Source organism: Pan troglodytes, chromosome 7 (genome assembly GCF_028858775.2).
Source record: "Pan troglodytes isolate AG18354 chromosome 7, NHGRI_mPanTro3-v2.0_pri, whole genome shotgun sequence".
NCBI classification, from domain to species: domain Eukaryota; kingdom Metazoa; phylum Chordata; class Mammalia; order Primates; family Hominidae; genus Pan; species Pan troglodytes.
Genome location: NC_072405.2, coordinates 113,555,074 through 113,568,113, shown reverse-complemented (window position 1 = coordinate 113,568,113; position 13,040 = coordinate 113,555,074). Strand labels below are relative to the sequence as shown.

The 13,040-nt window shown below is 38.4% G+C and overlaps 1 protein-coding gene and 1 non-coding gene across 2 annotated transcripts in view; both read right to left on the bottom strand.

Annotated features, from left to right (window-relative positions):
* Positions 1–13,040, bottom strand: part of FZD6 (frizzled class receptor 6) — a 34,257-nt gene that overhangs the window by 20,713 nt on the left and 504 nt on the right. Inside the window, exon 2 of the mRNA XM_001156783.7 lies at positions 12,044–12,372. Coding sequence (XP_001156783.3) covers positions 12,044–12,220 — 177 coding nt within the window. The 5' untranslated portion in view covers positions 12,221–12,372. The remainder of the gene's footprint in view (positions 1–12,043; positions 12,373–13,040) is intronic.
* LOC129135907 (small nucleolar RNA ZL63) lies at positions 3,259–3,304 on the bottom strand. Its single transcript, XR_008536975.1, has one exon. It is a non-coding gene; the product is annotated as a small nucleolar RNA ZL63 (small nucleolar RNA).

Sequence of the window (13,040 nt, the reverse complement as noted above, 5' to 3'; positions counted from 1 at the left end):
TCTGACTTATAAACTCCTCCTTTCAAATTTCATTCTCAAAAAACTCATCTAATAACTATTAATATTGGTTCTGAGATTCTACCATTCAATAACTAAAACAGTGTTATTAATTACAGTTTCAAAAATCAAGAAATAAAAGGTAGGCTCCTTTAAGGAAATGGTCAGTCCCTGGCAGAAATCCCTGGAAATAGCAGTTACTATTAGTACTGGCAGAGATGAGAATGAAGAGGGCAAGTGAGAAGGCAATTCACATCTCTATCGTGAAAAACAGCCTGAGCCAACAGTAAGATAAATGAAAAATGAGAATCAAAATACATAGAGTATTTTATATAATCCTTCGCTGGAAATAATGCTAGCATTTTATTTCTAACTAAGTTCTAATTCTTATTTAATTCTAATACTTTCATTCTAACTATTTAGTTTAACTACCTGTGCTACCTTTGGCAGGTAGTTTTCTGTTTCTGAGTCTCAGAGTATCCATCAGTAAAGTGACAGTGATGAACTCGATGATCACTAAGGAGATTTATGGCTCAAAAGTTTATGAAGAGGGTAACAAAGAATTGAGTAGAAGAACTAGAGATCAATTTCAAAACAACTGTAGGTGCTACGGTGAAATTTTCTCCTTGGTAAGTTAACACTTTTTTTTTTTTTTTTTTTTTAAGAGACAGGTTCTCACTCTGTGGCCCAGGCTGGAGTGCAGTGGCACAATCATAGTTCACTGCAGCCTCCAATTCCTGGGCTCAAGTGAGCCTCAGGCCTCAGCCTCCCAAGTAGAGATAGAGTCTGTGTTGCCCAGACGGATCTTGAACTCCTGAGCTCAAGTGATTCTCCTGCCTCAGCCTCCCAAAATGCTGGGATTACAGGTATGAACCACTGTTCCCAGAGAGTAACACTGTTTTACACTGTGCTCTAGAGTGAATATTTACTATTTGGGGGAATCCAAAAGTAGGTAAGACACCATGGAAGCTAAGAGGGATGCAGGGATACAGCCTGGCAATGAAAACATAGGCACCTAATCTAAGCTTGGCCATTTGTATACTCTGGGTATTGTGATTCCTGGGGAGAGGGTTATGCAAAAGAACAGATATAGTCAGATTATTTGAGGAAGCTGCAATGCGATCCGTAATCCTTGCAGTGGCCAAATAAGCATCCAGTGACAATGGCTCAGGAAGTATCCAATGGTATTGGCACTGGTGACAAACTAATCCTATGGTATGACCTTAGCTATGCCCCAGTTCCCTTTGCTCCTCCTTACATTTTGAACCCGGTTCTCCTGCCTTCCCATTGATCTTACAAGCTGTCCAAAATCCATCAATTTTCTGCTTAGTCAGAATTGGTTTCTGTTGTTTGTAATCAAGAAGACCAACTAGTACAGAAAAAAAAACATAAAGAATGGTTTGCAAATGATCTCAGCAAAACAGGAGGAACTCTGGAACTGGGTTTCTGGTCTAAGGCCAAAGGCAGTGAGCATCCTGTTAGTATTTAAAGATGGAAATCTGGCAACCCATGGCAAAGTGAATTAAATTATCCTTGTAACCACTTAGCTTGGTTTTAGCTTAGCTTCTCTGTACATAATAGAATGATATGCCCCATGAACATGAGGCTGTGGGAGATCAAAAGAGTGCCTGCTGCCAGAGAACCAGAAAATAATATAACGAGCATGAGTTATCAGATTGTAGGGTAGGGTGAGGACTTCTAATGGTACTGCTTGGTTTAGGAAGAGAATAACAAACTGGCATCTCTGAATTTTTGACTCAAGGTGGGAAGTAAAACACTAGGCTGGGCATGGTGGCTCACACCTGTAATCTCAGCACTTTGGGAGGCCAAGGTGGAAGGACTGGTTTATGCCAGGAGGTCGAGACCAGCCGGGGCAACATAGCAAGACCCTGTCTCTTAAAAAAAAATAGCAGGTTGTCAATGCACACAGCCCTACAGTCCCAGCTGCTTCCGGGGCTGAGGCCTGAGGTTCACTTGAGCCCAGGAGTTCCAGGTTGCAGTGAGCTATGATTGTGCCACTGCATTCCAGCCCAGGCAACAGAGTGAGACCCTGTCTTTAAAAAAAATGAAACACACACACAAAAGGACAAAAAGGACTTAAGGCTCAAGGAGTTGAAAACCAAGCACAGTTTGATCTGCAGGTGGCTAAATTATATCAGTTTAATGTGCTTCCCATTCACATAAGAGACCTGGTGATATTGTAACTAGGAAACTGAGACCCAGAGTTCTGTAGTGGGGACATATCACAAGGCTCAGGATATCGCAGAGTGCTCTGAACCTGCAGCTCTCAAGGTAGACCCTTTCTGTAAGAAGAAAATAAATAGCCCCCTGCCCCATCCCACCAGTCTTCAATGTCTCAACCTGTAACTAGAGTTTCACCCCAGCACGCCTTGGGAGCATCAAGTCAAAATCAAATCTGAAAAAAAGACCTACAAACTAGTTGTAAGACTGTTAATTTATATTGGTTTCTGAGGGTTACGAATTGAGGAGGAAAGAATACAATTTTAGATGGGGCTAAGACATACTGACATGGGGTTATTTCTCAGAGATTCTAGATTCAGTGTGCTAGCTTCAGAGACTGGGCTTTTGGAGGTAAGATGATAAATGGGCTTCTGACAGGGGTTCAGTGAGACCTAAATCCAACCCACTGCAATTTTCCAAGTCCATGTATGTACACCTAAAATAGCTGTATTTAGCAAAAACACAATAGGCATATTTGTTTCCTGGATAAATGTTATTATGGTAGGGGCCAAACAAAAACCATTAGAGGTCTCCCTCCCTACCATGAAAGAAAATCAAAAACAATACTGCAGATCAAGGGGATTTTCAGAGATTGGCAACACCACTAGAAACATATTCAGGGGTAACAGTTCCTACCACCTCCTCGTTTCAACTTTCCAGTGGATTGTCTTAAGCAACCTCAACTCAATTGGCTAAGGTGATTCTCCAGATGTGGTCTCTTTCCTGTAGCAAATAGTAAAGCTCAGGCACTTTGTATGCCTCTCTAAGCTAGCCAGTTCTTTCTTCTACAAAAGCAATTTGTTCTCACCCAGCAGGGACAGCAGCATATCTTTGCCAACTTGCCTTAGAGCAGTGGTTCCCAACAAGTGGCCCCTGAGTGAGCAGCATCAGCATCCCCTAGGAACTTGTTAGATGTGGAATTTTTCCATCCCATCCCAGACCTATTGATTCAGGAACTCAGGGATGGAGCCAGTGATCTGTGTTTTAACAAGTCCTTCAGATGATTCTGATGCACACCAAAGCTTAAGAGCTTCAGCTTTAGGGGAACATCATCAGCTCTTCAGCTCTGTGCCTCAATTTCAGTCAGTGAAACATATCACCGACTTCACAGGACATCACACTAATCTAACTTATCAAAGACATAAAGCTGATGAGGCCATAGACATGTACCCTAGATGCCATAGTAAGATACGAGTGCAGACGAGGAGATTAACCCTACATAATTAAAAGGGACCTTGGCTTTTGCTACTAGTTCCTCATAGAAACTAAACAGGAGAGAACATCTAGAGATCATCAAGTCAAGTTACCTCTCATGAATTGAGTGTTACTGAACTCACCTACTCATGATGTCAGGGACCAACTGCATTCCATCTTCAAGTGGCTGGATAGATCTCAAAGATATGGGAAAGTAGCATATTGCTTGCATTCTCAGAATGCCTGCTTCTGCCATATTATAATTCTTTCCTTAAAACACACCTACGTCTTCAAGCAGAGTTCCCTCTCACCAAATGACTCATGAAGAAACAATTACAGCCTGGCTTACAATAGCTGGCCCCAGCTATTGTAAGTGAGCTACTATAGGATTATAACTCCATTCAGAGGTGGCCCTAGCAGGCAGAACTTCAATCACTGTCTATGTTATCAGCAGAAAGATGGTCTCAGGTAAGAAGTTACATTGATTCATGGGCTATAGCTAATGGTACAACAAGATAGGGACTTGCAAGCAACAAGAGCTTGGAAGAGTTCTACAGAACTGGTATTAGGAGTCCGGAAAAGCAGTATGTGACTGGACTTCTCCAAAATGGGCCTATAATCTCAAAAAAGATTTTTTTTTGCATGTGAATGCAAACCCAAAGGCCCCAAGACAGAGGAGGCTCTTAAATGTATAGACTAAATAATCTACTCTGTGGATGTCAATCAGCCTTTTCTCTAGTTGCACCAGTATAGGCTTAACAGGCTCAGGAACAAAACGGCCATGGTGGCAGAAGAGTGCCCAGATCCAATAGCATAGACTTTTCCTTCTTGGGGTGATCTGGCTACTGCTGAGTAGTTCATTTGCCAGAAGCAGAGCAGTAACCAACGTTAAGCCCTCAATATGGTATCATGTTCCAGCAGGATCAACCAACTATCTAGTGTCAGGTTAAGAAGTATCCTGGATCCTTTCCATCCAAGAGTTGTCCTCACTGAAATCCCTTGCTTATAAGTTCCCAAGTAGATCATACCTGTGCCAGCATCTTAGCTGTAGCATGTTTCCTTACAGCCTGAGCTTGAATTCTAGCCCACCTGGCAATTCTATGAGCTACCTGCTACTCTTATAATCAATTCCTTTTCTGCTTAACCAGTCTGGGTACCCTAAGATGGAAAGGACATGAAAAAAAAAAAACACACCTTAGAACACAAGGAAAGGAGGCTCCTTCTTCAGAGTTAAAAGAATTAAGAGCTATATAAAATCAATGAAAGAATGACCAGGGCAAAATAATATTAAAATAAGTCTAAAAGTATTTTTTGGAAATGAGTAAACAAGGGCAAAAAAGTAATCTAAGAAAATAAGCCTTTGTCAAAAAGTAGAACTGAAAGTACAATGACAAAAACAGATAGGTTGTTTTATATTCCCTCCACTAGAATATAAATTCTGTGAGGGCATATAGGTCTGTTTGTGCATTACTGTATGTCGAGTATCTGAACAGTGCTTCAAATATTTATTTATTTAGGCATTCAAATATTTGTTGAATGAATAAACACCAGCTAGTCTCAGTGAAATATACAGGGAAAGGACCAGCTAGCTTCTGATGCTATAATATGATAATGAAAGGAACCATAATATGGGCCTGGGGTTGGTGGCGCTGTAAGATCCTGAAGGGAAAGTCTGGGCTGGAATTTTAATTGAGAGGGGTCAAAAGAAGGAACTATTTGGTTTCTTAAAAATATATAAAGCATAACCTAAGCAGAGTGGTCCTGTGGCAGTATCTTGGCAGTGCCTTGCTTCCCTGAGTACTGAAAATATGGGATACATAAACGTTTGTCACTTTTCTGAAGCATGAATCAGAATCCCACTGGTACATGGAAGCAAGCCACATCACCAGTGAACAAGACCAAGTGACTCCAAAGCATCTGATCCTAAGCTCAGGATTTGTGCTTTCTACTCATGGTGACATACACAGTAACTCCCATGCAGTGAGAAAAGCTATATTTCTTGCTCTAAATTGGCACCAAAAACAAAGTCGATTTACAGTGATGGTGATTAAAACTGAGTGAAGGAAATTTAAAATGTCATTGAAAAAAAGTGATGAACCTGGGGCCAGGCGCGGTGGCTCACGCCTGTAATCCCAGCACTTTGGGAGGCCGAGGTGGGCGGATCATGAGGTCAGGAGATTGAGACCATCCTGGCTAACACGGTTAAACCCCGTCTCTACTAAAAAAATACAAAAAAAATTAGCCGGGCTTGGTGACGGGCGCCTGTAGTCCCAGCTACTCGGGAGGCTGAGGCAGGAGAATGGCGTGAACCCAGGAGAGGGAGCTTGCAGTGAGTGAGATGGCGCCACTGCACTCCAGCCTGGGTGACAGAGCGAGACTCTGTCTCAAAAAAAAAAAAAAAAAAAAAAAAAGTGATGAACCTTAGCAAAACAACAGGCTCACTAAAGTCTAAAGGGGCCCTTAAATGTTTTCAGTTAGACTTCACTGGGCAAATACTGTTTAAGTGGTTACAAAAGTCTTGAGTAAATTCTTTGAGAATGTCAATGGACTACTGTATAGGAAAGTGGTGCAAATTTTGCTACCTATTTTCACAAATGTGATCAATCTCAGGCAAGTCAGCTTCTTTAAAAAATGTAAAGTGGAGCCTGGAATACAAGAGAACAAAAAGCAGGAATTTACATTATTTCCATAATGGAAAACTTGTTATTTTTAAACTATTTCTTGTGAGGGACCATTAGAAAATTTAAATCATTTCTCCAGAAGAGAGTACCTTTGGAAATTAGACAAATGTACATATTAACTGATTGATACTACAAAGGAATGTGTCTAGAATAAATTACTTTTTAAATGTAAACCTTAGAACTTGAAAAACTGTAATTCTGGGAAAGCTACATATTCAGGTACATATTCAATAAATATGAATGAACACATGACAAATATATAACCTAGAGTAATAAAGCTTCATTATTTACATGCCACATTCTTGGGGAAAGGAAATAATCACAACAGTCTTCCCATGGAATACTAAGGAATGGACTAGGAACCTTGTGCTTATCAGCAGAGCCTCCCAGGAGAAATATCCTTTCTCTTCACATACAGGCCTGCCCTTATTCTGCAGTTTCAAAAGAAGGAGTCAAGGGACTTTCCCTGCTACTGCAATGCAACATCACGAAGGAAGGTTTCTACCTTTAAAACACAACAGTAGTCATTATACATGCAACTGGCTTGGAACACTTCTCAGTATTTATTTCATTTTATATGATTAATGTCTTACTTTCAGAATAGCTACAGTTATTTTCAGATAGTCTTTCCTGAAAAACAAACAGGTTAATCTCACTAAACATTTTCTTTATTTGTGTATGGACATACAAGGGTAGAGAATATGGAAGAAAGGTGAAAGCAGGAAGGGACTGGACTCTTCTAAAAGCAGGAAAATAAAAATGCTTAAAAGCCAATATACAACAGAAATAGATATTTTCCTTAAAAGTCTGTTTATCCAGTTTTTCTCCATTTATTTTTAACTGAATAGAGACATTCTAACAGCACATATTAACAGGTGGAAAGTTAAGTTGTTTTTTTTCTTTTGGCCCACTTCCCTTTAGACTGTTTAAAAAGGGAATGACCACTTGCTGCTCCAAACACAATACGTGACCTGGCTTTTGCCTAGACCTCAATGAAGGCAATTGAAAAAGAAAAATACAACATTCCTGTTTCCATTTTCCCTAGATCAGTCTCAGCTCTTTCTGGATGAAATCAGTCTCTCAAGGGACCTCAATCTCACAATGCTCTAGATATGAAACAAAAGGAACACAATGGAAAACCAGTAGCCATTTGTTTTTCCACTTGGGAGAGTTAGACTGTACATCCTTTTCATTACAAAGCCCTGTTACTATGCAGAATTGTAAATTAACTCTTTGTAATACAAATGATTTCAGGTTCACATAATAAAATTAGGAAAAAACTGAAGTCCCTCATTTTAAGCAATCTCTGAAACAAAACTGAAGAACCAAGATGTCCCAGTCAGATCCTTTTGGTTTGTGATAAATTTTACTTTAAAAAATTTATGTGGAAAGTAAGTAACATATAACTCAGTTAATGTATTAACATAAGAATGCACAATAATGTCCACTTATTTCATTCTATACTATCCTTAAAACATTTTCAAGTACTTTAAACCAAGGTTCAGCAAACTGTAGCCCCTGGGCCAAATATAGCCCACTGCCTGTTTTTGTAAATAAAGTTTTATTGAAACACAGCCACACTCATTTGTTGGCATATTGTCTGACTGCTTCTGTGCTACAATTTCAAAGTTGAATAGCTGTGACGGAGGCTGTATGGTCTGGAAAGTCAAAATAATTTGGTCTTTTACAGTAAAAATTTGCAATCCAAACTTCTAAACCAGTGGGTCTTGAACTTTAACACTCAAAAGAAACACCTGGGCAGCTTGTGAAACCACAGCTGCGCTCCATCTTCAGAGATCATGATTCAGTAAGTTGGGATAGGAGTCTGTGAGCTTGCATTTCCAACAAGCTCACAAGCTGCTGGTCTATGAACTAAAGTTTAAGAACCACTGCTCTAAACCATCTCATATAATCACAGATTAAAAATGACCATAAATGCTTAAATTCTATAAAACAGGCTAGCTGTTACAAAATGAAAACTAGGAACAAAAAAGGAGTGAGATAGATTTTTTGACTTATACGGAATTCTCAGTGACTAAGAGAGTACAATTCATTGCCATAGCCATCAGGCAATTTTTCAGCCCCTCATCCTAACACTAATTCACAGTGAATCCTGGAAATTCAATAGGAACCAGCAGAAACTAAAGGTAATCGGGTTGGAGGTGTAAAACCCAATCTGATCTTTAGAGAAGCTATAAAACACATTTTTAGTAAAAGCCAAGTTACAAGCAGCTATAATTTAGTACTCAACTGGAATATACACTTAAGGACTAAAGTACAATGTTTGAAAAAAAAAACTGACTCATATAGCTTATAATCCAACGGTCCGATCAAAAGTTGAATTCCTTTACTTCATATAAATAACTAGAAATGGTTAAAAATCAAATTCTTTAAGCAAATTCTAATGAATATGTGTAGAGCTAATGTGGGAAACAAAATAGAGGATGTCAACTGATATATTTCATTACAGCTAGGCTCAGACAGAATGAAAAAGAATGATACGTAAACCACCTAAAAATATTAGTATGTCTTTGACTTGGACACTGTAGATGATAGAAGTGGAATGTAAAGATTTGGAGGGAAAATTCCCTTTGCTACCTTATTGGGACATAAAATCCTACCTTTTTCTTTATTTAGCTTTTATGTAGCCTCTACCATGCTCAGAGGCATTGTACTTAGTATTAGGGATACAGATGAAAAAAAAAAACACCATCCCTACCTTCAACAAACTCTCAATCTAGAGACATGTAGATTCACTGTAAAATAGCATAAGAACAACTGTACATTATAAGTACTGTAAGGGTGTAGAGTGGGGTGATTAAATTTGCTCAGGAGAAAGGTGAAAGAAGGGTTCGCTAAAAACAGTTATTGCTTTAACTGAGAACTGAAGGAATTGAGCAGGTGAAGAAAGGTAGGTAGACAGACGGCTCACCAGAGGATAGAGTGTGTGTAAAGATACAGAGGTGATGGACAGTAATATGGATTTGAATTCTCCAAATAGGTCAGTTGGCTGAAGCAGAGTGTGCAATGTGGGAAGGTACAAGATGAGAGACTGGACAAGCAGCCAGGGTCCCACATGAAGGGCCTGGAGTGCTCTAGAATCAGGTCTTTTTTTCCCCAGCTTTAGGGAAAATGATGAAGGATTTTAACCCTAAAGTGGACTGCACAAATTTGAATTATAATAAAATCATTGTGGCACCACTAGGGAGACTGAAGATTAGGGAGTTAACTTTTGCTTTGTTTTTGTTGTTTTCATTTTGTTTTGTTGAGTTGAAGTCTCACTCTGTTGCCCAGACTGGAGTGCAGTGGAACGATCATAGCTCACTGCAGCCTCCAACTCTTGGGCTTAAGTGATCCTCCCACCTCAGCCTCCAGAGTAGATGGGACTACAGGTGTGCGCCACAGAGATTTTATTTTTGGTCTAACAAGACTTTGTATTCAAGGCACTTGTAAGAAGGAAAAAGAGAGACAGAGCTAAACAGAGGTGAAACAATCACCCAGTTTAATTTTTATCTAAATGAAGTTTGCAAATAAGTAGCAAAGTCTGAAATTTACACATTGCATTCTAAATCATAAGAAATATTATCTTGTTTATCCAATCAGACAAGGGCCTAAAAAAAAACCAGTTAAAGATGACATTATGGTCCATGTAGACAGAGAAGACTATCAGATTAGAGTGCTCAAAGGGACAAATCGCAGCTTTTCTGGGTTTCAGTTTCTTCATCTGTATAATGAAGGGTTCAGGGGTTCTTTACCTGAGCTATATTTCAATATAATTTGTTTTCTTTGTAATCCTACCCATTTTATTTATTTAAATATTAAAACTTCTCTTGAGAAGGGGTTAATGGCATAAAAAAGGTTAAGAAGCTCTATATGATCTTTAGGGTCACTTACAACTCTCAACTTATAGGATTTTGGACATTCAAATACAGGAACTAAAAGAGAATACTACTGTATAAGGATAAATAGGAAAGGGGCAGTAGGAAAAACACAATAGTATACACTAAGAAATTACATATAGGGATTAAAAGTCTGACCCAGGTTGACATTATTTTTGCCTTTTCATTTCTCTTTCCTTTCTTCTATAGACTTAGGTTAATACTGGTATTGTGACTGCTTGATGGCTCTCTTCTTTTGTATCCTTAAATTTACTGAAGTATGATTTATAGCAAAAAAAAAAACTTCATTAGTAAAGGCTATGAGAAAGGTTAGTTATAAGTGGAAAATTATATAATGAAGAGATTGGTAGTATTAGCAATCATATAAAAGAGGTAAGAACAAAAAGCCTTCTTGATAATATCCAGGCACAAAACTACTTGGGAAAGAAGCTAGGTAAATTAAAAAGTAATTTTTTTGAAAGTAAAAAAAAATTGTTTTTAAAAAGACGTGCAGAACAAAGCTAGTTGCTACCATCTTATAATTACAGGCATTTAATAGCAGGGATGCATCTCTCTTGAGTCTAGGTGATATGAATTTATAAGGTCACTGTTAGCATTCAAACTTAAAATGGTCAGCCAGGTGCAGTAGCTCGCGCCTGTAATCCTAGCACTTTGGGATGCTGAGGCAGGACGGATCACTTGAGCCTAGGAGTTTGAGACCAGCCTGGGCAACATAGTAAGACCCCATCTCTAAAAGAAAAAACAAAAACCTTAAAATGTATGTAGTTACCACATACAAAGGAAATTAGATTTAAAAAATTTAGGAACACTATTAAAACATGAACACTACAAAACATATTATCATCAGCAAAAAAGTGAATGAATGATGTAATTATTGCTTCACAGTGTTCTCACTATATACTTCATATTGAATCAGATTGAACCATCAAAATGGTTCTGATTAATGAAAGTCTCAGTGCATCATTTGTTCAGTTCAAAAGGACATCTAGCATCAGTTTGAAAAAAACCACTGAAAGATAACAATAATATAATCTGTACTATCCTTTTAAATAACATCTACTTAGTATTTATAAGCTTTCCTATTCCAGACATGAGTCCACAATGAGGCAGTCAGACAACTATTCAACTGAACAACAATAGAAAACTTTCAAAGCTGCAAAATCAAATCTAATCAATTTTAAAAATAGTATATATATTAAATTTGTAGGGATTTCCTCTCTTAGCAACAATCTGAGGGAAAAAAGCCTTTACTATTCTGTTTTTCTGGAGAAAAACTACAAAAACAATGCATGAGTCTAGTTTCCTTCAGGAGACTTAACAACCTAACAAATCTGTATGGGAAGGCAGGTTCCTGTCTGTACAGGTAGCTTTCTTCTCACACTCCCTAGTAATTTGCATATCTCTAAACCAGAGACAGGTAACTAAGGCACCTAAGGCAATCTTTAGTGTCACTGTACTCCTCCCAAGTGGTTTCTTTTAACAAGTATCTTATAAAGAACATGTAAGTGCTATGCTTAGAAAACAAAGTCACTTTTTAGTGACTTTGCGATAGCCTTAAAATACAGTCTACAGCAACAAAATATTCTGATTATTTATTTCAGAAAAACTATACCAGGTGAATATTACAACTACTTATAAAAACTTGTAAATTTCTTCAGTTTTAGTCCAGGCAATAAATATTACATGTTCAGTGAATTAGAAAAATATTCAGAATTCGCATTTCTAGAAGAACTATCATACTTGATTCAGGAAAGCAAAATATTTTCTAGGTACAAGGTATTTAGAAATCATGTGTAACCATACTTCATTATATAAAATGAACCCTATTTAAACGAATCTACTAAACAGGGCCGCAAAGGTACACAAAACATAAGTCAGTAGAGGGATTTAATTTTCAAAAGGACTTTTCAAAACACAACTTGTACACAACTTGAAGAAATCGGCTCTGTTTAAAAATAGACTTATTTTTACTAGTTTATTCCAGAACAGAGCATAAACTACTATTCAATAAAGGTATGAAGCACTACTCACCTCCATTTCCACCGCGGCAATACTCTGGTCATAATGACCCATTAGATTAGGGAAAAACGTCATGTTGTAGGCCATTTTCATACATCTGGGAACAGTAATTGGTTCACAGGTGAAGAGACTGTGCCCTCTTACGAGGGGTAGAAAAATACACGTCAACAAAAATGTAAACATTTCCATTTTCTTCAAATTCCTGATTTTACCACATGGCTTGGATGAATCACTCTTTGCATCCTCAGAAGATCCCCATCCAAAGATAAAATGTTCAAATTCCTCATTTCACTATTTTACTCATTTTCAGGCTTTCCTAAAAATGAGTCCTGGGTCAATTACTGTAAAAACAAAAGGAGGGTGTATCAGCAACATTTGTCATAAACTCAAATGTGGAGTCAAAGTTAAGATTTTCACCCCAGGTAACAAACACTGGAAAAACAACGGAAAATTCTGTCCTAATGAGATACTCTTCCACCTGCCTTAGCATGGAATATATCATTTGCTAAGGAAGCTGCACCTCTAGGAAACCGATGCTAGGAGGTTGGTGCTGTATGGAAGACAGGGTTAAAAAGAGGGAATGGCAAGAGTAAGATGGAGGAAAAAAGGAAAGCTGGTGATTCGGAGTAAATTATAAAGGATTAATATAAGCATACAATCTAAGGGCCCCTGTTGGAAAGCTTATTAAGTACAAGAAAACTAAGGCCCTGGGAAATTCCTTAAGACCCAAAGAGTTCTTAAACTTGTAAAAGACTCTAAAGAGTCAGTTTTTGTGGCAGTCTTCTGGGTATGTAGTTTTCTCGCTTTTCGTAAGGCCAACTAGAGGGAGACTTTTAGGATTCCTCCAGTGGAGGAGCAACATTGCAGTTTTCACTGGCTAGGAGGGTGTAGTGCTGCCGTCGAAAGGAAAGTGCGCAAATCTGTCCCGGGGGAAGGGCGAAGGCAGTCCCCTTGCGGGAGGAAGGCTGTAGGCCCCGGATTACGAATTACCCGCGCCCCAACACACACT